Source organism: Hetaerina americana, unplaced genomic scaffold (assembly GCF_022747635.1).
Source record: "Hetaerina americana unplaced genomic scaffold, ioHetAmer1.1.p SCAF_52, whole genome shotgun sequence".
In the NCBI taxonomy this organism is placed as follows: Eukaryota; Metazoa; Arthropoda; class Insecta; order Odonata; family Calopterygidae; genus Hetaerina; species Hetaerina americana.
The window spans coordinates 3,146,701-3,170,600 of NW_027287117.1; the positions used below are offsets into that span (position 1 = coordinate 3,146,701).

Sequence of the window (23,900 nt, forward strand, 5' to 3'; positions counted from 1 at the left end):
CTTTTTTCCCCCGGAGGAATGAAGCGGGACTCTGAGGATTACACTAGGCAAGGGGGGGGGGAAACGAAAAGGTACTTGGTGAATTCCGGACATCAACTCTAATGGCTGTGGGACCACGTTCCCTCATCATGGCTACGTACCATCGCCAAACCATTTCACGGTCGCAGCTAAAGGCTCGTGGCCGTCTTAGGGAAACGCGTGCAGCGTGCCGTAATATTGTCTTGCGGGGGAAAAGCAGTCCGCACAGACAGAGGAAACCCGTCGTAAAAGAGAGGCATTTTCAATATTCCAAGACCCCAATTTGTACCATCCACACCCGGAATTCCAGCCAACCCACAAGTTCCACCTTTCCTCTGTCCTTTGCTGACCAATGGAGTGCATGCAAGACACTCTTTTGTTTAGGAACTACCCAAAGATTTTCAATTAAATCTTTACGGCTTTGTGAACGTTCAGAGTAGAAATAAAATACCGAAAGCTCTTGACATAAATCGTGATTCAGAATCAAATATGTTGGCAAGAACAGTTATGAGAGTCTCACTTCAATGATATGTTATCCGGTGAACTGTTTCAGCATATTAAATTAAAAATTTGTTCCGGTATGTTGTATGCGATTACTCAATATAATTACTATAATACTCAATTTTTAAGTCCTATTCACCTCACTAAGTATAGGTGGGTCTGAAGCAAAAATATGTACAATAAATTAATTACACCACCGAAGAAAACCTTTAAATAAAGCCTATTCTACTACAAGCAAACTTGTAAACCGGAAAACAACCATAAATAAAAATTAAATAGCCATTTTAAAACAAATAAGTTTAGTTTAATGCAGCTTAACGTCCCATCCGACGGGCGTCGCACTCACTCAAAGTGCCCTCCACAAAGCACCTTAAGTAGGGATCAGGACACTATTCAAAAATATTTGTTGTCTCTAGGATAGAGGCACTAAGCCATCTCGATCTCAATAAAAAGGATGGGACGTGTGAATGCATGATGAAGGAGGGGACAGCAATACACAGAGTCCTTTATTGCCCAATTTATGCCGAGGAAAGAGGCGAACTGGAAGCTATCCTTGGATATTTGCATAACGTCCCAAAAATTGGGAAAGGAACCGATTAGGAAAATATTGCATGGATTTATCAACAAAAGATAAAGTGGGAACAGAGAGAATGACAGGAAGGAATGGCATGTAACTCATATTTTGTATTTTGTAAAATTAACGAAATTGTATTGGATGTTTAAAAATAAGGTACCCCAAAAAAGTTGAAACAATAAATTGCCCAGTTCTAATCAAGCGGGCAAAATTATTAATTATTATTATATATACAATGGTAATGAATAAACAGACAAGGTAGAGTTAGAATATTCAATTCTTTAAAATAAGGTTTACAAGCTTGTCATGGGAGTATTTTTGCTGCATACCTAAAACATCTTTTTTGCATTATAAAACTCTATGGAAGCCAGGTTATGCTCCCTAAAAAGTAATTCCATAGCACATATGTGACTGAAAGTTGCCATAGTAAACCATTGTCAGTATATTTAAATCTACAATGTTTTCAAGATTTCATAGAATCAATCCACTTTTTGTAAAAGTGGAACTTGGACCTTTGGTATGTATCCTCCAGTTTAAAAACTCATCAATAGACAAATATTTTAATAAATAATAATATATACCTGGTACTTTTTACCCATTCTCTGGGTTGGCCTTTTAAGCAAAGTCCAACAGAGGCACTTCCTTCTATTTTTAAAGTTTAAATAATTTATTTTTAGTACATTACAGACAGTTTGTTAACGTGAAACCATTTTTCTAAGAGCAATAATGAGCTATCAAGCTTAGCTTGGAACAAGTTAGGGTCCTTGTGGCTCATTGCCAGAGTTATATTATCTGCATACAGAACTATGTTAGTATTCTCAATACATCTAGGAAAATCATTGATATAGAGTAAAATAATAATGGCCCAAGAATGCTACCTTATGGTACCCTGACATTTATTGTTTCTAAGGGCATTAAGTGATATATCATAATGTTTTCGACCCCAGTGCTAGAAACCCCCACCATCTGTTTCCTGTACTTTAAATATGATTTAAGCCATTAATGGGCACCACCCTGATCCCATAGCATTCACATTTACTTAGAAGAATTTCATGGTCCACAGGATCAAATTCATATGAAAGATCATTGAATACACCCACAGAGTATTCCTTTAAGTCCCAAGAAGTCTATGTTTTTTAGGAAACTTGCAAGAGCATCATTGGTTCCTTTTCCCTCTTGGAATTCAAATTGTTCCATGCTCAAAATTTTATTTTTAATGAAATATTTCATAAGCCTGTCTCTCATAAGCCTGTCCCTCAAACCCTTAACATTTATTTTAAATGTTAAGGGTTTGTTTATTGCCTTGGAGCATTTTTTTTATAATCATAGTGGGCATATCATCTATACCAACCAATGGTTTACTTTTAAAGCTCATAATGCACTTCACGACCTCATCCTCTGTTGCAGGAAAGAGGATCATGGAAGACGTCACAAGCTGGTAAAACCATGCATCAAATCTATCATTCCTCTTTATTGCATTTTGTAAATTCAGTGGTGCATTAGTTAGGTAATTAATTGTGAACCATGCCTACTACTTGTTATTTTGTTATTATTACTTTGGATTGAATAAACTGGCAACCTCCTCAGTTTTTAATTCTGATATTCCTCTCTTGGTCCCTTCCACCAGTTACATTAACTTCTTGCCATGATGTTTTGGTGATATTCTCAGATTAGCTGATGACTTTGTTATAATATAATTTCCTTGCATGAAACAGAAAATACTTATGCTATTTTTTATATCTCTTGAAGTAGTTAAAAAAGCCTGGATCATCCCGTCCTTAATGTGCATAATTCCCTAAATTCATTGCTGGTTGCTCTTCCCTCATCAATCACCCAGCACTTTACAAACTTTCACAGGAAATGTTCTTCTTGGAAAAAATTCTTCAACGATGAGTTTTACAATCCATATGAAATAAACATGCATTTCTTGCTCACGCTTTTACTTGAACAAGATATCCCATGACATCAAACATTATTGCTCATGCATTCACACAATTGATTGGGTAATACCTTCGATATTTCTTACACACCATCTCCTTTGACTTTGGTACGAATACCATTTTGGCATAATGGTCAGGAATGCTTTAGTTGATAACCTTTGAGAGATCATTTTTGTTTAAATGGAGATTAGTGACAACAAAGGTTGATGCTTCTGGAATAGGTTGCCATCTCTCTGATTGGGGAACTGGGGATTACGTGAAGTCTATTCGTATAGACCCAGAATTTCACTAAATTTAGTGGATGGATCGTTTTGGGAGGATGTTTCAATATTGAAATCACCAAATGTTAGACCCTTGTTTTTTTCCCAAAACTTAATAATTACTATCAAATTTTAGAAAGAAATCGTTGACATCTCCTTCAGGTGGCCATTACCATTTATTAACAAACAATTGTCACATTTCCCATGTTTTGAATGTTTTTTGAACTCAATTGCAGCAATTTCTATACACATTTCTTTATAAATCACTTTCATTAAAAAAGAGGCCTTAAATGAACACTCATTTCTCACAAAAATACACACGCCTCCATTTTTGTATTCTGGGCGACGAAAGTAAACGGCCAATTAGTATTCATCAAAACGGAACGATTGGATTCCTTCACCTTTAATCCAGGGCTCACTTATTGCAGAGAATCGAAATGTTGTATTCACTCAATACCGAATTCAGTTTCGGCACTTTGTCGCAGATACGCCGAATTTTTTGGTGTAAGATGGTGGATGTAATGAGCTTATAGTCTTCCTTATTAACATGCCCCGCAGGAATCAATCTTGCGCTTCTCGTGTATCTTGTAACCATATGGGTTTGTCTCTGATGTTGTAAGAGCTCAGCAGAAATAGATGACATGGACTTAAATGGTGAACTGAGTTCACCCTAAACAAGGGGGATGGCTTTGTTCCCCAGGTCGTTGATGTGGTTTTTTACCTTTTTTAATATCAATGGGTTAAATTTGGATACTGTAACTCCATTTGGCCAGGATTCCTTTTTCTTCAGTTTGTTAATAATTGAAAAGTCAATGCCAACATTAAAAGAAGCTGAAATTGGAGAAACAAATAATCGTTCATAAGTAAACCTCTTGCCGCAGAACTTTTTTCCCCAAGTGGTTTTTGATCTCCTCTGATTTAGTGTGAGGTGAAGATGGTCCACAAAAAATCACACTCGCCTAGGTACACCAGAAAAGTCACTAGTGACTGTGCCGTCCATCTAACTACACAAGGTTGAAATGCTGCAATGAGGGCATTCAATTGCTGGTGGGGCACTTTGGCCTCTCAGGGTGACACCAAACTAACACATCCCAAGGGCCAACACAATAAGTGTTTTCCCCTTCGCCCAATTCCGGGTGTGCTGGTGTCAGCCCACAGACTTATGAAAATGATGGTAGGTGCTTTCCAATGTGACTATTTCCTCACTCGGTTTGACATTAGAAGTGCTGAATGTTTTCCAAAGTAAGGAAATCAGAGATACACAAATTAAATGAATAGATAACCATGTGAAAGCCACTGGAGAATATCAAGAATTGAAATGGGGTCACAATGACAAGAGAGGCCATGCATAAGATAAGTGCATAATTATTCTCGTGCACGCCAAAGAATGTAGTGAAATTAATATTGTCAACAAAGTGGCAACAAATATACAAATGGGGCTTACTAAATGAAAAATTCTGCTGCTCCAGAAATAACACTATGTCACCAAAGGTAAGTCAGGACACACTGATAATGGCATTCTTTTGTACTTTCTAAAAATAAAGGAGAGACATTATGAGAGACAATTTTGCTTTAAAGAGAACTCATAGTAGCGCATAATTTCATATTATCCTTCTGCAAAAAATCTAGTGTGTGAAGAAATCTCTGCTGCTTTCCTGGCAAATGGTATTAGCAATATCTGCTATGGCTTTCCTCTGGGTTAAGTGAGGTCCATCTCCACTGACGTTTTAATGAATGACTTACTCATTGTCTTCAGAGTAGTATTGCTTCCCCACACTTACTCCCTCCCTTCCCCCAGCACGGGACACTTATTCAAATCCCCAACTGAGAACAAGAAGAGCTGTTTCAATAGGAAACCCTCAGCACTGGTTTTTTGCCCTGCCCTGAAGACAATGAACAAGTTGTTCATCAAAATGTCGGCAGAGTTGGGAGACCTTACCCAAAGTAAAAACCCAAGACGGTTTAAATAGCAGTCTCTTTGATTAAAATAGCCAAAAACTTTCACCAAGCTATCTTTCCAAAATGATAAAATAATTAATTCTTAAACATTATAATATAAATAAAATAGATGGAATGTTCAGGCATGTGGTCCACATATTATCAACAAATGAATATATCGACTTATGTTTTATAATATTCAAAGCTCATATCACCCTACACTCAAGACCAAAACCTTCAGATATTATTTTTGTGGATTACTTTATATTACTGTTGGTTACTATTATTACTTCATATTTCAGACAACTGCTGAGGTACAACTTAAATTTAACCAATACAGCAGAATATTAAATGCTAATGCTTCAATTGCTCATTATGAGTTATTGCACTTGGGTGTTACAACAATGACAGCAAAAGAAGCACATATATAGTGCTGAATATGCCTTAATATGGGCATTAGTAATTGATTAGAGGCATTTGAATGCCATGGAACACAAAATGTGAAGGTCTAATTGAATATTATACCATTCCTCAAGCTAAAGACTATTAGGTAGTTAATTAATTCCAAGTGAGAACAGTGTAAAGAGAAAGATTGAATGCCCAGTATGATATCAAAAAGTATTTTGGGTCAAAATATGATTTTTAACAATATTCGACTTACCTCATGAAATAGCCACAGGACGCAGCATGAGAGTAATTTCTTCCCCCTTGCTCCCTCCAGGAGGTGCATTTTAAGGATAAGAGCAACTCAAACCTTCGCCTTGTGATGAACCCTCGCGGCCAAATTCAGGACTTGGCCAGCCTGAGGAGGCAAGGAATACCCGTGGACACTGCTCCCATGAGCCCAGAAGTTGTCTTTGATTTGGTGAAGGATCTTAATTCTCCCAAAGGAAGAGGTAAGACAAGCTGGCACATAACATTTCCAATCAATTAAACGGTGATCTTTGTCTATTATTTCCAGGAAAGGATTTACTTCTATGGACAATATCAAAGAAATGACTATATAATACACACTTAATATAGGGTACTGAGCTTTGTTAAGTCAGTAAAATACCAAAGGGGGAACTTTTAAAAAAAAAGTACTAAATGGTGGTGATAAATTTGGGATTCCTTCACTTTGAAACAGAACCATGGAAAACTTATGTCTCGCTTCTTGTAATTTCAGGTGCTGAACTTTTTGCCAAGCGTCGAAAACGATCCGAAAATTGGGTGGTGGATGAAACTACAGTGAAAACTTCATCCTCTAGCATTGCCATGGAATCACAGAGTAGTTCAATGTCATCCATGATGACAATGAAACCACAAACTCCCAAGGCCTCCACACCGCTGCCCCCGCCCTCATATCTGGACCATAAACGAGTGGAACATATCCAAAAAATGAACGAGATCCAGGTAAGCAAAGACTTCACACTTTCACCCAAAAACACATCAATAGCCATATTGGAAGGAAACATGAGAGGATAATTTGGGGAAAAAAATTGTAAGTAATTAAATACACACTTAGATATATTAATTGTAATATTTTTACCAAAACGATGGCATCAAAATGCACAGAATGAGGTATGGCAGCATCCTTAAACCCAATGGATGGCCTTAAAATTGATACAATAACCATAGTAAAGAAATATGTGTGCGGATATAATCATGCTCGAAGACTTCATCTTAAAAGTCAAACCGAAAAAGTTTAAACTCTTATTTCCAAGAGCTAATGAGTAATAAAATTAACTTAAGATTAATAATAATTAGTTTTCAATATGAAACTCATTTTAATTAAACAATAATATTTCTCTCCCATATAAACCCACAAAAAAATCCATCCATCACTCAAATAATGGGTATTTGTAGAAGCTGGTCAACAATTTACACTTTATTTTCGGGTGAAAAATCTGGAAGCTAATATACAACTCACACTCTTAATGAGAATGAAGCAATTTGTTTTCTCAAAAAGATGCTACTTTAGAAAATGTAAGATAAGTATATGCATCGCAATCAGGAAATCACTTCATTTTGAAAATTTTTCTCAACAACATCCCACTTTTTCCTTTGTACACACCTCTAAAAACACTCAGGATAAAATGTTATACTATACTTTTTTTAAATATAATTTAGCATCTCAATATTCTCTGTCCATGAGAACACAGAGCTGACTTCAAATGCTGTATCATTCCAGGTTTCCCTTATGGAGAAATAAAACAAAGTATTTCATAATTTTGATTGAATAATTATCAATGATTCTTTTTCTAATGCACTGACAACAGGTTTCTATAGTTAAGCTTGAGGGTTTTGTTGCCAGCTGCCCTAACTATATTTTTATTTTGACATAATGGGCAGTCATAAATAATAGTATTCTATGGAAGTTAATAACCAAATCTATAATGCACAATATGAAAAAAATGTTTAGCAAAACAAGGAGATAAAGCTATAACCAGCCTTTCTACTCACCTCATAGTTTTAAAGATCCACAAGATGACACTTGTACATTCTCCCTTCAACATTTACACCCGTCCTCTTTTGGGGCACATCGCTAATCTTTCATCCGCCGACCAACACCCCCTGCCTTCCTCCAACTTCCCCTCAAAACACCTCTGCCTCTCCTTCCCCACCCCTTACACATTGACATGCATGTTTCAGAATGGTGACACACTGTCATGTTAAGATGAAACCAGGAACAGATGTTTCAATAAATGCTGCTGAAAAAGTATCATGACTGCCATTTCATTGAATAATCATCACTTTCACAGAATTACACCTCAAACTACTTAGTTTACAGTTATAAACGAAATAAATTGTAAATATTTAGTCATTGTGAGAGAACACTGAATGGCTAGCATTTTGTATAGACATATAAATTGTAAACAGTCATGATGAAATTTATGAAAATTATAATGCCTAAAATAATACCTTTTGGAGAAATTGAAAGATATTAACAGTTTCATCATTATACTACAATAAAATCCCATTTTTACAGAATGCCGATCCCATGCAAATATGTGCTATTTTCACAGAAGAAACAAGCCAACTCATTTGACACCAACTTATTAAAAAAAATAGTTTGCTAATGATGCTGAGGCACTAAGGTGCACCTCTCACTAGTAGTCAGTGGTGATTTGGTGTTTGCAAATTCTTAACTCTGCAAATAATCATAATCACCTGATGAGTGATATTTTTCCCAGTTTATTCATAAATGATGACAATAGTTTACACAAAATTGGCTTGTTAGCTAAGCATGGATGCTTCACACATAATTAATATTTTCTTAAAAGGGCACCAATTAAAATAAGTTGATGAAAAAATATTAATAATATTGATATTTTAATCTAGATTCATGTAGGTGTTGCTTTAGGCAGAGATGACATTATTACATTATCTATATGTGGTTTTGAGTTAAGGTGGGATAAAATTATTAAGTCTTTCAATAATAAGTGACAGTAAATTAAATCCTATTATTTTTGTAGCACATTACTTCCGAACACAACTTTACACATTGAAATGAAATGAAATTATTGACTTTGTTATTCCACAAAATTTTGTGTATGGAAAGTGTGTCGAATTACAAAGTCAATAATTTCATTTCATTTCAATATGTTATGCTATTCCATAAATTTACGCAGGAGACAACAAACAACTTTTTATATGATTGAAAACAGCTAATTGAATATCATCAAGCAATGTTCATAAATCTATAAAGCTCATTTAATTTCAATGCATTTACAATACAACAAGTATATGGAAAATGCATTTCAATGGCATGAATGAAGTTCCAACCAAATTTTTAAAAATGTAATTTTTCAGTGGTCTCAAACAACGACAGATTTTACATTCCAAAAGCCTTTAGCCGAAGGACTGCAAATCCAAGATACACAGTGAAAGTCTTCCTGTCTCACTCTTACCTCATATTTTTTGACATGCATGACATTTAAGGGACATTTAAGGGATCAGAGTTCCAATCCCATAAAAGACAAATTATTTTTACCTTGAGATCATTGCACTTTTAAAATAGATCATCACTGCTACATTAGTAGCTGTTTTGACTGATACATAAAAATGCATCATTTGATCTCAAAATTGCATAGTTAGAGCATAAGTTTGACAAAAATATAATAAACCAATCTTAATTTTGCTAAAATGTTTCACATTCCCTATGTGCTCAAAAGGAAAATGTATTTTGTATTGTGTATGAAAAATGGATTTTTGGGGATAATAAATTTAACTATCAAAGGCAGCCACTCTTTCAAATTATATAACATTGATACACTAATTTAAGGAATTTAAATTTAATTTTTTTGTTATGATTGATGATACTTTTGTAGAGTCTAGAGAAACCGCATAGTCCTTGCCCCAACTAACCTCTAAAGCTTACAGGAGCGGTCCCTCCTGGTTTAAACCATAGATACAGGTTCAAATTCTACATCATGCTTGCACCTCTTCAGATATGCATTAATTTTCCTCAGGAATAGTTTATGGCACAAAATAACCACAGTCATGAAAACCCAATAATGCCAATTCGAATTCATAATAAAGGGGATTGGGATGGTGCAGTGGGGAACATACTTGCCTCTCACCCAGAGGGCCCGGGTTCAAATCCCTGTGGGGACAAATGTTTTTCAGTGGCCTGGTCCCTACTTATGGTGCTTTGTGGAGGGCACTTTGAGTGAGTGCGCCATCTGTCAGATGGGACGTTAAGCTGCAGGCCCCTTAGCACCTTTCCTTTAGGAGCAGGCTAATACCAACACCGGGTTTCTCTCCACCATTCATCCTTCCCTAATGGAGCAAATGACCTTAGCTGTCAGTCACCTCTCCTAAAAAAACTACTACTCCAATTTATTATGCTAATTGCCATAGGTATTTAAAGAAAACCACCAATGAGAGAATCACTTAGAAATGAGTCCAAAATGAAAGTTTGATGTTTCAACCCGCAAAACAGGAACGATTTACGCAGCCAAAGCTGAGGCTGGTCAAGTCACCATGGGAGGCAGCCCTGGAGACTGGATCGGTGGACACTGCCTTCCAGGAGGTCACCCCACCAGTGTTCGGAGGTTTCGGCTCGACGACGGCTGCAGAGGTTGCAGAGACAGTTGTGAGGGCAGCCAGGGCTGTTTCACCCCTGCCTCCATACACACCCTCCTTCCCAACAGCTAAGGCACCTCCTGCACCATCCTTTGCACCCTCATTCATCCCTACACCAGCGTATGCCCCCCCTCCCATGCCCCAACAGCAGCTGCCTGCCAAACCACAGCCTGCACCACAGCCAGCAGCACCTTTCGGTCTGGGGAGGGAAGACCTTTACAGGCCAAAGGCTCCCCGAGGATGGACCCCAATGGAGCCAAGTAAGGGAGACTCTAAAGGCATGCTTGAAATGAAGTGAATGCCTTCTATGGCAAAATGGGTATCCAGCTGGTGGGAGCCCAACTGACTAAAATCTGAAAGCCATCAACTTTATTTTAATCTCATTCAAGAGTTAACTCAACATGGCAGACTATCTAATTCCCAGGAACTTCATCCAGTTGTATTTTAACAGCATACATTCAAATATTAATGCCTAACTGTCAGAATAACAAAAAATTAGTCAAGAGTATCACCCATGCATTGCAAGTGATGTAAAGAATAAAAGATTAGCAATATGCATTTTCATTATTATTAAAATGCATAGAGCCAATTACAAGAGAAGTCAGTCAGGAGGTCTAAGATAGTTTATAGAAGACAGTCAAGGAAATTATGTAGCAATTCTGCAATATGTTTTCATTGATTTCAGTGTTAAATTACAGGAAAATGTGACTGATATTTTAAATATTCTGGCCAAAATTATGCAATCCTCAGGACAATAAGGAAAAAACCATCAGTCATGAGCAAAGATCTAGTCCCAGAATGAATATGCTGTATAAAATTTATTAATGTCTATTAATTTAGCATTTAGCTGACACTGAGTGAGGAGAATATTTATGCCCAGACTATGCTGTTGTGGTATTATTTTCTGTTGTATTAATTTATAGACCTGCATCTAAGCAGAAGTCTATCATGGAATGCGGAAGAGACCAATGGAATGAAGGGCAGCACTTTTCTATGTTCTCAAATTTGAATGAATGAGATATATCTACATGCTACAGTAAATGGGGACCGGAAAACCCCTGAATGTAAATGGATACATGGAAATTAAGATCAAACAGACCTTGATTAATATAATAAAACCCCTTTGTAAGGATCCATTTTCTGACCATGCATTCCAGTGATAAGGGAGTCATTTATGACCGAAAAATTTGATGGAGAATTTCATCAACTAAGCCATCTAAAGTTTAATTAATTAGTGTTGGAAAGAAAAAATGCAGCTTTGTTAATCCACTTAGTGTTTTATTCTTGCGGCCAAGGTTTCATCTGATGATGATTCAATGCATTAAAATAAGAAAAAAGGCAACAAGATTAAAACATCAAGTGGCAATGACAAATCTGCTTTATTTTCCCTATGGATAAGTTCCAAAAATTCAAGCCTGAAATTGTGATTTTTTTATATTAATTTCAGCTGAAAGGGGTGGGCAACAATCACTTCCCCAACCAATTTATGCTCCCTTTTGAAATTTTTCTTCTTCTCAATGTTTAAAAATTATATGGCTAAAATCACTACTATTTTTCACAAAGCGAATGAACCAACATTAATAAATTATAGATTATAGTATATTTTTTGGCTACATATACTATTTATGAGTTCATTACTGGTGCTCATTTGAATTTGTACAAGTCTATCATTTTATTGAAACTCAGAAATTCACCCCAAATTAAGGAACTAACTTCAGAGACCGGCAAATAGTCTTTTTAACTGTGCAAAATCAATCGAAGTCCAGAATTAGAGAAGGATGAAAAGAGACTAAATTCCAAAGGCAATTAAGGAGAGCATTGAAAGTTTTATCTTGCCAAGTGACGTTATATTTGGCTCAGATGATTTATATATACCTTGAGGTTTACAGTGGCTCAAATTCTGATGTAACAACTGACAGTTTATAAAAAATTGTTGGCAGAAATGCAGAATCCATTCCTGGAAAAATTATGTATCTTACTTAAAAGCTGATAGTCCTTCACTTAAAAACACTGTTTGTAAGGCAATAAAATTTTTAGAAATGCCACAATAGAGAAAATTTGTCATTAAATTCTAAAAAGTTATGATGCCCAAAAATTCTCAATTAAGGACAACTCTAATATATGTCTGAACCCCAGTCTAAACATATGATTAATAGGCAAACAAATATAGAATTATATCAGCTAGTACACAATAGTATCTGCCTCTTGCCTGCCCAACTGAAACGCATAATGTATTGAATTAAAATGCATCATGGGGCCCAACAGAAAAATCCTACAAAAACGACATATTGAGTGATCAAATACCCCAGCAATTCTCTGTGTATGTTGCATATAATATTTATGTCTTCCAGCTATTAATACAATATAGACTTGTCACTCTAAAGATATGGGTAATAATAAACACATATGTAAATATTTGCTTTGATGGAAATGATTAAAAATTATAATGGAATGTTACTTAATGAATTGAGTGCATGTTTAAAAAATGCATAATGGCAAATGAATATTGCTCAATGTACGCCACAACAATGCTCTACCATAGGTTTTTGTAGATTATTACAACTTTCTTCCATACTGTATATAAATACATCTTCCCCCACTTTATTCCTACAAAATTTTAATATTTCCATAGATTGCTGATTAACTTAAATAACATTTTCTAGCTTAAAGAATGAATGTAGAGCTTTTCAAAAAAAGATTAGCTCATACCCATAATTTTATATTCTTGATTACCTATCTTTATTTTATTTGGAGTGGTAATTTAATTATTGCTTACCACCTCACTTTCTAACAGTTAGCCATCACATAGCATTCACACCTTTTTTAAGCACTGTTGCTTACTTGCTTTTGATCTGATTAACTTAAATATCTAATTTATACTATATGATACAAGCCAGGGTTATTTTGTGCTAGTAGCTTTTTTGCCCATTTTTCTTCCAATTTTGCACTAGGAATATTTTGTGTTTTTTACCCATATCCCTAAAAATTTTAAATGGAAACGTCCCAAACAGGAATGGAGAAAGCTTCTAACTTCACACCATCGGGTGCATCTCCATCTGCTACTAACACAGCGGCTTTCAGCACTCAACCACCTCAAGCCTTCAACCTTGCTTCACAACTGAATGCAGATCCATCGCAGCAACTCCCCTCTGAACCACCTTCCTTCTCTCCCTCCCAATCACAATTCACTGAAACATATGGCATGCAACAGACAACTTCCCAAACTCAGCAAATCAATGAGCAGCATCAACAACATGCCATGTCCTTGAGAGCACAGCAGGGCCCACCCCAGACTTATGTCGCGACCGTCCAAGCATTCAGTCGTGACCTCGATGATAGGGAATTGCGAGCCAAATCCGTAGAAACAATACGAAGCTACGTTGAAGAACGTGCTCAACGAGAGGGTTTCAGCTCAAGTTATGGTTTCCAACCCATTCAATTTCAACCTCCAGTTCCAAATTATGGTCAGGATTATAGGCCAGAAAGCACTCAATTAATCAGTTATGAATCAGGGGAGGAATCTTACGAGCGAGTCCACGTGAAAGAACTCATCGACAGTTTTGAGCAAAGCTCCAGGCCCCCGATGAAGTACAAACAAATGTCATCTGTTTCACCAATGGGAACACCAGAGGATCTGACGCCAACTGGAGGTCAGCCATCATTCTCACAACAGTCAAATCTACCAATGCCAGTTAGCGACTTTCAGCTTCACACTATGGCAGATAAACCACAGAATGAACATTGCACAACATTCACGGACTTCAGTGGCATGATGCAACAATCAAAGACAGAAATCTCAATGGCACCCTCAGAATTCAGTCAAAGTATTGGTTCAGAAACAATGGTAATGAAAGACAACAAGGAAATGAAAGAGAGCAGAGAGATCATAGAATTGAAGGAATCTAAAGAATTGAAGGAATCTAAAGAAGTGAAGGAATTCCATGAAGTGAAGGAAATGAAGGAGGTGAAAGAAACTAAGGAGATCATAGAAGAGAGTCAGTCGATGATGCATGAGGAATTCACAACCAGCCAATCAGAATCAAAGACCATCCAGGAAGACGTTTCCATGGAGAGAGCCCAGACCACACATCAGGAAGCAAAGCATGAGCAGAAGGCCACAGAGACAGAAAAAGTCAAAGAGCTCACTTCTGAAGGCACATTGGGGGTGCAGGAAGAGAAAAGTGTGGTTCGGGAAGCACAGCAGTCTGAATCACAAAAGCAACAGTTTTCAGAAGAGATGACACACACAGAAAAAGTGGCTCAAGTGGAAATCGAACAACAACGGGAAGAAGTCAAGGCATGCGAGATAGATAACACTCCTCCTAACACCCAACCAATACCTCAAGAAAAACAATCAGATATGGTGAAAACACAGGAAGATATCCTAATGGAAAGAAATCAGGAAACTCAAGAATCTGTGGAAAAAAGGGAGGTAATGGCAAAGGAATCAGTTGTCACTGACATGAAGAAAGTAGAAGTTGAGAAATGTCAGAAGGTGACTGAGGAAGAGGTATCAAAGTCAATGATGGAAAAGAGCATTATGAGCTCTCAATCTGAAAAGAAAGATGTGGTAATGAAAAGCGAAGAGAGTAGCCAGCTGTTCTCCCAGATGCAAACCAGCTCTCAGCAGGGCTACAAATCATCCTCAGAGGAAACTAAGATGTTCACATCAAAAGAGGAATCTTTCGTGAGCATGGAAGTTAAAAGAGAACATAAGATTGAAGAGCATCAACAGTTTTCTGCACAAAAATTCACAGAAGACCAAAAGAACTTAGTAGAAACAAAAGTGGAGGAAGCCAAACCATCCAGTGCAGAGCATGTACAAACAAAGAAATCACCAAGCTTGAGCCCACCTCTTGAACCCAGCTTTGATGTACAATATTTATCCACTTATGATATGAAACAATGCCAGAGTGAGGAAATCCAAAAAGTGTCAAAAGTCAGCTTTAATGCCAAATGCCTCTCAGCAAACAACATGCAAGGTCAAATCTCTGAGGAAACTAGAACAATTGAAGGAAATAAGAACGGAGACGGCCTAATACTACCTCCACCCCAGTTTGATGCAAAGTATGTTGACACAAAAGACCTCAACAAGGAAGTGTCTCCGCCTTTGTCACCTCCCTCATTTGATATGAAATTCATGGACACAAGGGACCTCCAAGCAGAAGGCAAACAGAAATCATCGCCATCTCCACCATTACCTCCACCAGAATTTGATGCACAACTCATGGATACAAAAGACCTATTGTCACTACTGCAGCAAGAGACATCTATTTCAACATCCATGCACTCTGAAAAGATTTCCAGCACTCAGCAGTCTCAAGAAACAGAGAAAATAGAGGAATCTCATTCAGAGACTGTAGTTGATTCCAAAGCAGAATATGAACCACCACCTTATCAGCAAGCTCCAGTTTCAGAAAAATCCACAGGGTCGACACAGATGCAGGAGAGTTTTGTAGAGGAGCATAAAACGTCATCCAGTTTTAAGGAGCAGCAAACACAACAAGAATCACAAAGCACTCAATATTTTGAACAAAAACATTTTTCCAAAGAAATATTCCAAAGCACGTCACAGACCATGGAAACATTTCAGGCTCAACCAAACCTTCAAATCAGTTCAAACATTAGCTCACAACAAAGCAAAACTGAGAAGACAGAACGGCATAGATATTCAGCTTCTAGGGCACGTTATGAAGAGATTCGAGATAAGTTTGCAAGCGGTGCCAGCCCAACCTTAATCTCACATACAATACCTCAACCAGGGTGGATGAAACCATCGGGAGCAGCGCTTGACGAATGCCTTAGGGGATCAAAAACTTCCACCGTCCATGGATCACAGACGACACAATACCAAGTGTCACTTGCCTCAACCTCTTCCATTCCTTTGTCTGCAGTGCCAGATCCCACTCAACAGCCGCAACCTCAGCAGAGAGCAGTCCCAGGAGCGGAATTACCAAGCCAGCCTAAAGACTCACCAGGCAAGGCCTGCAACTTTGGGATGAAAAAACCTCAATTATGTTTTTCCCTCCTCCAAATCCAAGACCCCTCTTTTTTTCAAACACCCTGGCTTTAAAAACCCAACCTCAGAATTTGAGGTTGGGTTTTGACCTTCCCATTGACTGTGACGCAATGCATAATGTGCACTTTGCATGAAGGAATGCTTTTACGATAACCATCCTAGTGAAGATGGCATGCCATTGCAGAAATGTAGATGCATGAGTGTGTTTCATTTCATTTCAGATTGCATTTTGTACATCAATCGCAGCTCTCTGGTTGTAAAATGGTAATAATTGTATTGAAGATGCAATTATTTCTAATCAAAATTTAATTGGGGGAAAAATTGTGCTTGTCCAATAGATAACTATCCATCTGGATGATTTATCAGGAGCATAATACGTTTCAGATTTGATTATCCCATTAAATTCCTCCACAGCAGAAAGATTTGCATATTCCATTGACCAGAACTTCCCATTGCCAGTGGAATTTGGAAAATATTCATTAAAATCAACACAAATAAATACTTACTGACCAAAAAAGTATAGTGTCAGCTAAATGAATAGCATAACAAATGGTATCAGCTAAAAAAATACAATATCAACAATTAATCTGATTATCTGCCTGAAGCAGGTATGCCAAGGATATTATATTATAAGGTATTTATTATATTACTGGGGTATTATAGGGTAAAATGCCAGAAACAGTTGTATTCAATTATAGCTAATTCTCTCAATCTTCATTTTTACCAATCATCAAAATCGATACAAAAGCCATATGAAATGTCAAAAATTAGCGACTGCGCCCATATTTGGGCATATTTGCCTTATTAGAAAGTTCCATCCCTATCACAAAGTTCTAATTTAAATTTTTCTCTGTCCAAGAAGTAAAAACATGTGATGCAAATGATATGGTGGATAAATGCCCTGGAGCATTTCATGAGCTGGGGAGGACAGTAAAGCTCCATCTCATAAAACATAATGAAGTGATGGATGATGCTCTCTTATCTTGACAGGTTAAAATGTAATTGTGGCAGGTTGGTATGAGACAAATTATGAAGGTTGCCAATGCAAATCACGTCTGAAATTAGGTCATCAAGAGGAAATTGACTAGTTTTGAGGGAGAATTGAAGTCAAGAAAAGGGATTTCTTGTGGTAAGAGCTTTATGACAGAGTTCTTGGAAGGAGACTGTTTTGTTACGAAGTATGCAGGAGGAGGGAGATGTATGATGGACCAAGAGGGACTTTGTTTTCATTTTGTATTTGCTTACAATAAGTGTTTCTGTTTGAAGCCTTGCCAAAGGGAAAATTCAATTGAACAAGAAATAGATAATTTGTTGGTAAAGTTGTACATTCTAGTTTGGTAAATTTGAAATAAGGGATGTATATGTAGGGTGCAAATAATTTTCATACGTTAATTTGGTGTATGCCATATGAACATTTGTTGGCAGAGGGAACTTGATCAATGAATCTTGAGATGATATTAATTCTCAGAAAACTTATTAAAAATCGAATGTCCATTTGAGACCCAACAATTCACAAATGTATTTGTGAATTGATAGTTTGCAAATTCAGTTGAGCTGTGGTGATAGGGCTCAACCGAATTTGAGGAGAAATTTGGTATCTATTGGCATACCTCAAGATGCAGTCAACAAAGGTCATATAATAACTGTGATCAATTCTTTTTTGTGTGGAATGAAAAAAGAACAAAATATTTATTCTTATTTCTCTTCATTCCATTCCAATAAATCAGTGGCTTATTAAGACTATAAAAAATGCCCAGTGTTGAAATGACAATCTAGGCCATCCAAAACTGAACAAATACGTTCAAAAAGGGCAAATTCCACTGAACATCCTTTGAAGAAGCAAGATTCAGAACTTGATAAAACACTTTTTTATTTTAAAAAATGTTATCATCCTCTTTGCAGTGACTGTTTTAATATTTTTAAGAAGACAAAGTTTCGATTAAGGACATTAATTGTACATTGTTTGATGATCCCTACTTTTTTGTAAAGGAATAACAACTGGCATTTTTAGGTGGCCAGAAAACGCTTATGTAGGCAGAAAGACTTTATTAAGTATATAGGAGCTAAAAGCTGATTGCAGCAATTCCCCTTCAAGAGTGACCATGGAACCTCATCCCATTCAGCTGTGGTCTACTACAAATGTTGCTAATGATTAATTTTATATCCTTTTCACAGGTTCGAAAGATGTAAATGTTATTGGTTACTGAAGTGTGTGGGCCCTTACCACTTATCAAAGGGCAGATTGAGGGTGAACTGCTTTTTCTATTGAATTTAGGAACTCGCTTAATTACCACCAGCTATTTTTGTTACATATCTAAAACTGATATGCATTTATCACATATAAAGGCAATGCATCAATAATAGGTCTATTTAGTTATAAGAAATATGTATCTTAGCACCTGAATATAGCTCTTCTATTCCAGAAATGTGATAAAAAGCGTTTTCCCATGCATGGACAGATCACATAGTTCTAATTGGCCTTGGATGCATGCAGCATGAAAACAAACTTTTAGGTACTTCACATCAGAATGAGAATGAAATGCTGTGAATTTATTGTAGAATTGATTAACTTTGTGACCACAATTGACAACTTTTATTCTTTTCTTAAAACATTTTTATATAACTGTAAAATTGCTATTTATAAGTTTTACCAACATTTGTTAGTTACTGAATGCAAAAAATATGGTTATCATTTATCAATTCCTGAATCTGAAGAAAATTTACTTCCATTTGATTTGATAACTAATTAATTTCTGCTATCTTAGTGTAAATATGGCCCAAAAAATGCACAATGAGTCTTTCAGCAATACATAGGTATGTATCGACTAGATTTTAAAAATGCTTTCCAAATGAGCATTCCTGTATCAGTTATTGAATAATTCATAATCCAAAGGTCATACAAGTCACCCACCTCATATAAATGCATTAGCTTCCCAACCCATTTGTTCTATGAACTGTCGGTTGACTGCAGCCATTACCATTCCTTGGGAACCAAATCATACTCAGGTATGACGTTCATTCTCACCAGAATTAAAAACATTGAGTGATAAGCAAATCAAAGCCCATAATACCATGCTAACATCTAAATGGCAAGCTTCTTGCAGAGAAAAAAAACCCACATTTCACCCTTCCTCCAACATAAACCTATGTTGTACAGTCCAGTCCTGAAGGAAATTGCCTGATACCAGTTTTCCTCACATGAGGGCACCTTGAAGAAAGCTCAGACGTGACGTTTAAATATTCTCAGGATTTTATACAATATTATTGAAACTTAGTATCAGTGGCATTCCTCAAGCAGCAGTCAACAAAAGTTATACATTGTGAAATATTTCCCTACAACCTCTAGCTTAACTCTTACACCTTTTCATTCAATTGTTCACATTTCTTCTCTTGATCTCCTACTTTGAATTTTCTGATTTCCCTGTCCTCAACATCATCCTAACATTCCAAGTCCTATTCTAACTGGTTCATTCTTTTTTTGTATTTTCTTCACTGCTGTCTCTATTGGTTCTACTCTGAAAGGATTTTGTGCAGTGATGATTGCAGAAACCCTACCTCTCCCACCACTATGCACATCACTGAGGTCAGCAGACCAGGTCCCAAGTTTAATAAGAATCATATTCACAAATGTGTTCATGACAAGCTTTTAGGATAAAAACTTGAGGTAATTTCCCATTGCCTTCCTCAATAGTTCTTTTACTGTTACACCATCACTAAAATGACTGCCCGACTGGGACCAGATACATTTACAGCCACCTTGTTAAGGATCAAATAATAAACAGTGGTAGCAATTATTGTTTCTCCCATTAACACAGTTCTAGGGACCATTAAGAATGCACAAGTCCTTCCATCCCAACAATGTTACATTCCATGGGGAGGGGTTTTTGATTACTGTTAATTATAATAATCTATTGTGGATATTAAAGGTGACTAAGATCTTTTCATGCATTATTTCCACTTAAGTTTCATCTAATTGCATGTAAGATCTACACATCAAACCCTTATTCATGCCTTCTCCATATGATTTCTTCAGTGTTTCATATTTTTAGTCCAGCATCCATTCCTATGAGTTACAAAATCTTAAGCCCTCAACTCTTGAGCTAGGCAACATGAGTGACCTCATGGGGGGGGGGGGGGCAGCACTTCCAGCCAAATTAATGCCTCGTTAAGGGCAGTTCAGGACTGGACTTGATACAACACTCAGTCAAGGGTTTGTAAAAACAATTCATAATTAGGAAATATTGAATAAGGTAAAGTTTCCCTATTGTCTTAATATAAATATGTGTAGAAAATGAAATTTAGTTACATGTAGAAAAGTGTATTTACAGTAGAAAACTATAGAAACCCTGCCTGTACTTTAGAATTAACTGCAGTAAAATAATCTAATAAGGGCCTACTGAAAAATAAGATTTCCTTGGATGCCTCATACACAAAATGAAATTAAATTAAGCATGCTTCTGACAGCATTTGCCTTATTTTTCAGTTTATTCTGCTCCGCGGGATGCCAAACCACAGAGACCAGAGCAGCCACTGCCACCGCCTCCTCAAGCACAACTCCCACCCCCCCCTGGACCACGAGTCCAGCTCTCAAACTTTGCCAACTACAACACGGCACCAAGGGGTTGGGGTCAAAACATTGAATACTATCGCCCTGTCACTTTTGCCTCAAAAGTCTGAGATAGTACCAAAGTGTAAGAAATGTAAAGTTACCTTGGCTCTTGTAAATGTTAATATCTCCCTAACCTGAAAAGTTGGTGCTACTGTGTAAAAAAATGATGGTCAAAGAATCTACAGAGAAATTCTAACTGCACCAAGGGATGTAAAGACTTGTTATGGTTTACCACTGAATGCATCAGTATATAACTGATTGATGTTACTCTAATGACATTATGCAATCACAGCTATATTTTTGTCATCATATGGAGTACATGTATTATTTACACCCGTCTACTTGATTACCATTGTATAAACTGATGGATACGGCAAACTGAGCCCATGTTAATAAATTTATGGTTAAGCATTGTTTGACTGTTTTGATTGAGTGTTGCTTCCTGATGGTGGGCTGTTAAAGTTGAGGTGTTCTTATGAGTACATATAGTATATGGATATACATATATTTGACTTCAAATATTAACAGCAAAATCAAGATCATACAATGTATGCATCATTATGTGTATGTCATGAAAAATAAAAAAGGCACTACCCAAGTTCATGAGAGTGAACGTTTCTTCAAACTGTATTTCATGACAATGAAGAAGCACAACATATAAAATACTGAAAGGACTCAAATTGAAATTAATTACACATAAGTAGGCTTCAAAGAATCATTGTCATCACCCAAAAATATCAAGAGAAAACTATTTATTTATTGGTATTAATGTTCAGTTCTCTGGTAATTCACTTATTTACAATAATTTTTTTGTTTTTCTGATAATTTTCATTGGCCATTAAATAATTATTAATGATATTCCATAACTCTTAGCTTGCAGGATAATAAGATGGTCATCTTTGACAATTTTATTAGAACTGCCCTCAAGTTTCATTAAGACCATAAATATTAAGGAAGAAGTTAAGTTCATAAAAACTGATCAGCAATAGCTCCAATTTTGTGGCTTTAGTGGCACCCAACAGCTAGAAACTTCTGTTACATGCCATACAAGCTTACATGTATTTAGCTGGGAAGCATAATGCTAGAAACATCTTTAACCGCATCATAATCTTGGGTTGACAATTCAAGCATATGTTTGTAGTCGCTCTTCAGAAGCACTGCCTTTTTCTCTCTTTCATACCTTTATCTTTTTTCCATTTTATTATCTCATTCATTGGGAATAATGAATACAGAAATATTCACACAGGAAATATTCATACATGGGTTAGGCATAAAACTGTGGAAGAGTTCTGCAATGAAAGCAACCCTTTGCCTACTCAAGTACTATGACATTTTTTTGAACTGAAATTAATTTAAAGTCAAGTAAATACTGAAAGTACGTCAAAAAGTAAATATTATTGTAAACTCGATAAAGCACCAAATGTGTTCCAAGTCACTAACAGCCAATTACAATATTTTTTAGAATTCAAGGGTTAATCAAGTATTTGATGAGTCAATTGTTTTTTTTAATTACTAGGTAGAGTTGAAGTACTCACTATTCTGGATAAAAACATTAGACAAAACGAAAAACATCATAATAACACTGGTCAACATCATGTGTTTCCATAATACTGGGATCAAATCAAAATCAATCAGAGCCTACCAGTTCATGTCACATGATTGTAATGGTAAAGGGGGGAGGGGTAGGTGAAGAATCCCATAATGTGCATTAAAGGAATCTACAATCAACCTGCAATGGAGTATCAAAGAATTTATCTCTGTATTGCTTGTCTCAGGGATTTTTTGGGAATTAATGCAGGATTTTAGACGGAGAGCTACAATTCTGCCTGAACTCACTCCTGAGTGAGGGAAAACAGGGAGATTGCAGTGCAAAGGTGGCATGAAAAAGCTAAGGCTAAAAGGCATTGATGATGAGAAGTATTACAAGAGAATGCACACAACTATCAGGAGGAAAACAAACTAATCAGTACTTAAAGCTAAGGGGCAATAAATTTGAATTAGCCAGGTGTACAGGGAATTTAGAAACAATTTTCACAGACTGATATGAACAGCTGCATGACTCATAATTACATTTAAAGGAAAAAATATCATTGGTCATGGGTATGTGCCTCCTTTTATTAAACCACTGGCACCACATTTCACCAGGTTACATTTTGTGAGGGATAAACTAATATTGACAAAGCCATGCATAATTCTATGCTTATGGTGAATGAATAAATTGAATTGCATTGAATTAAATAACAAGGGAAAAGTTAGGTCGGATACTGATATAATTTTGTAAAAATCACCACATTTTACACAGAATAAAAAGGATTACCGTATTTTCCGATCGAAAGCGCGCACTCTATGTACAAGGCCTGTTCAAAAAGTGCGGCAAATTTTGAACTTTTGCGGGTTAAGTATATTTGATTTTTTGTGACATAATGTTGGTACTTATGTCTCTCACTAATGCCAGAAAGTTTGACCATTTTAAATGTTCAATTAATTGTTGACAGATGTTTTGCTTGGACGTGTTTTGGCTTGTCTTCGACTTTTGCCTGTTCCAAAAAATGGATCAATGAATCTGTATCAAATTTTGTGTGAAAAACAACGAAGCGTGCGCGGACGCATTCCGAATGTTGACTGTGGCATATGGAGAAGTTACCTTGGACCGAAAAAACGTTTATCAGTGGTACAAAATGTTCTCAGAGGGCCGAAAAGACGTGAACGACGAAGAGCGTGCCGGACGCCCGAGCACGTCAATAACAGACAAAAGCATTGATGAAGTGAAGAAAATAGTGTTGGCCAATCGTCGAACCACTGTTAGAGAAGTTGCTGAGGACCTAAAACTATCGATTGGCTCGTGCCATTCCATTTTTACCAATGATTTAAGAATGACACGGGTCGCCGCAAAATTCGTACCGAAATTGCTCAATATCGACCAAAAACAGCAACGCATTAACATTGATAATGAGGTCTTGGGCTCTGTCCGTGA

At 36.6% G+C, this 23,900-nt stretch overlaps 1 protein-coding gene across 4 annotated transcripts in view; it reads left to right on the top strand.

The window, feature by feature from the left end:
- LOC139694679 (fap1 adhesin-like) overlaps positions 1–21,339 on the top strand; it is a 223,224-nt gene extending 201,885 nt beyond the window's left edge. For all 4 annotated transcript variants that reach the window (XM_071593177.1, XM_071593175.1, XM_071593178.1 and 1 more), the window contains 5 exons: positions 5,953–6,127; positions 6,397–6,623; positions 10,156–10,558; positions 13,310–16,276; positions 20,801–21,339. In XM_071593177.1, the coding sequence (XP_071449278.1) occupies positions 5,953–6,127; positions 6,397–6,623; positions 10,156–10,558; positions 13,310–16,276; positions 20,801–20,994 (3,966 nt within the window). In that variant the 3' untranslated portion in view covers positions 20,995–21,339. The remainder of the gene's footprint in view (positions 1–5,952; positions 6,128–6,396; positions 6,624–10,155; positions 10,559–13,309; positions 16,277–20,800) is intronic.
- The last annotated feature ends 2,561 nt before the right edge of the window (positions 21,340–23,900 follow it).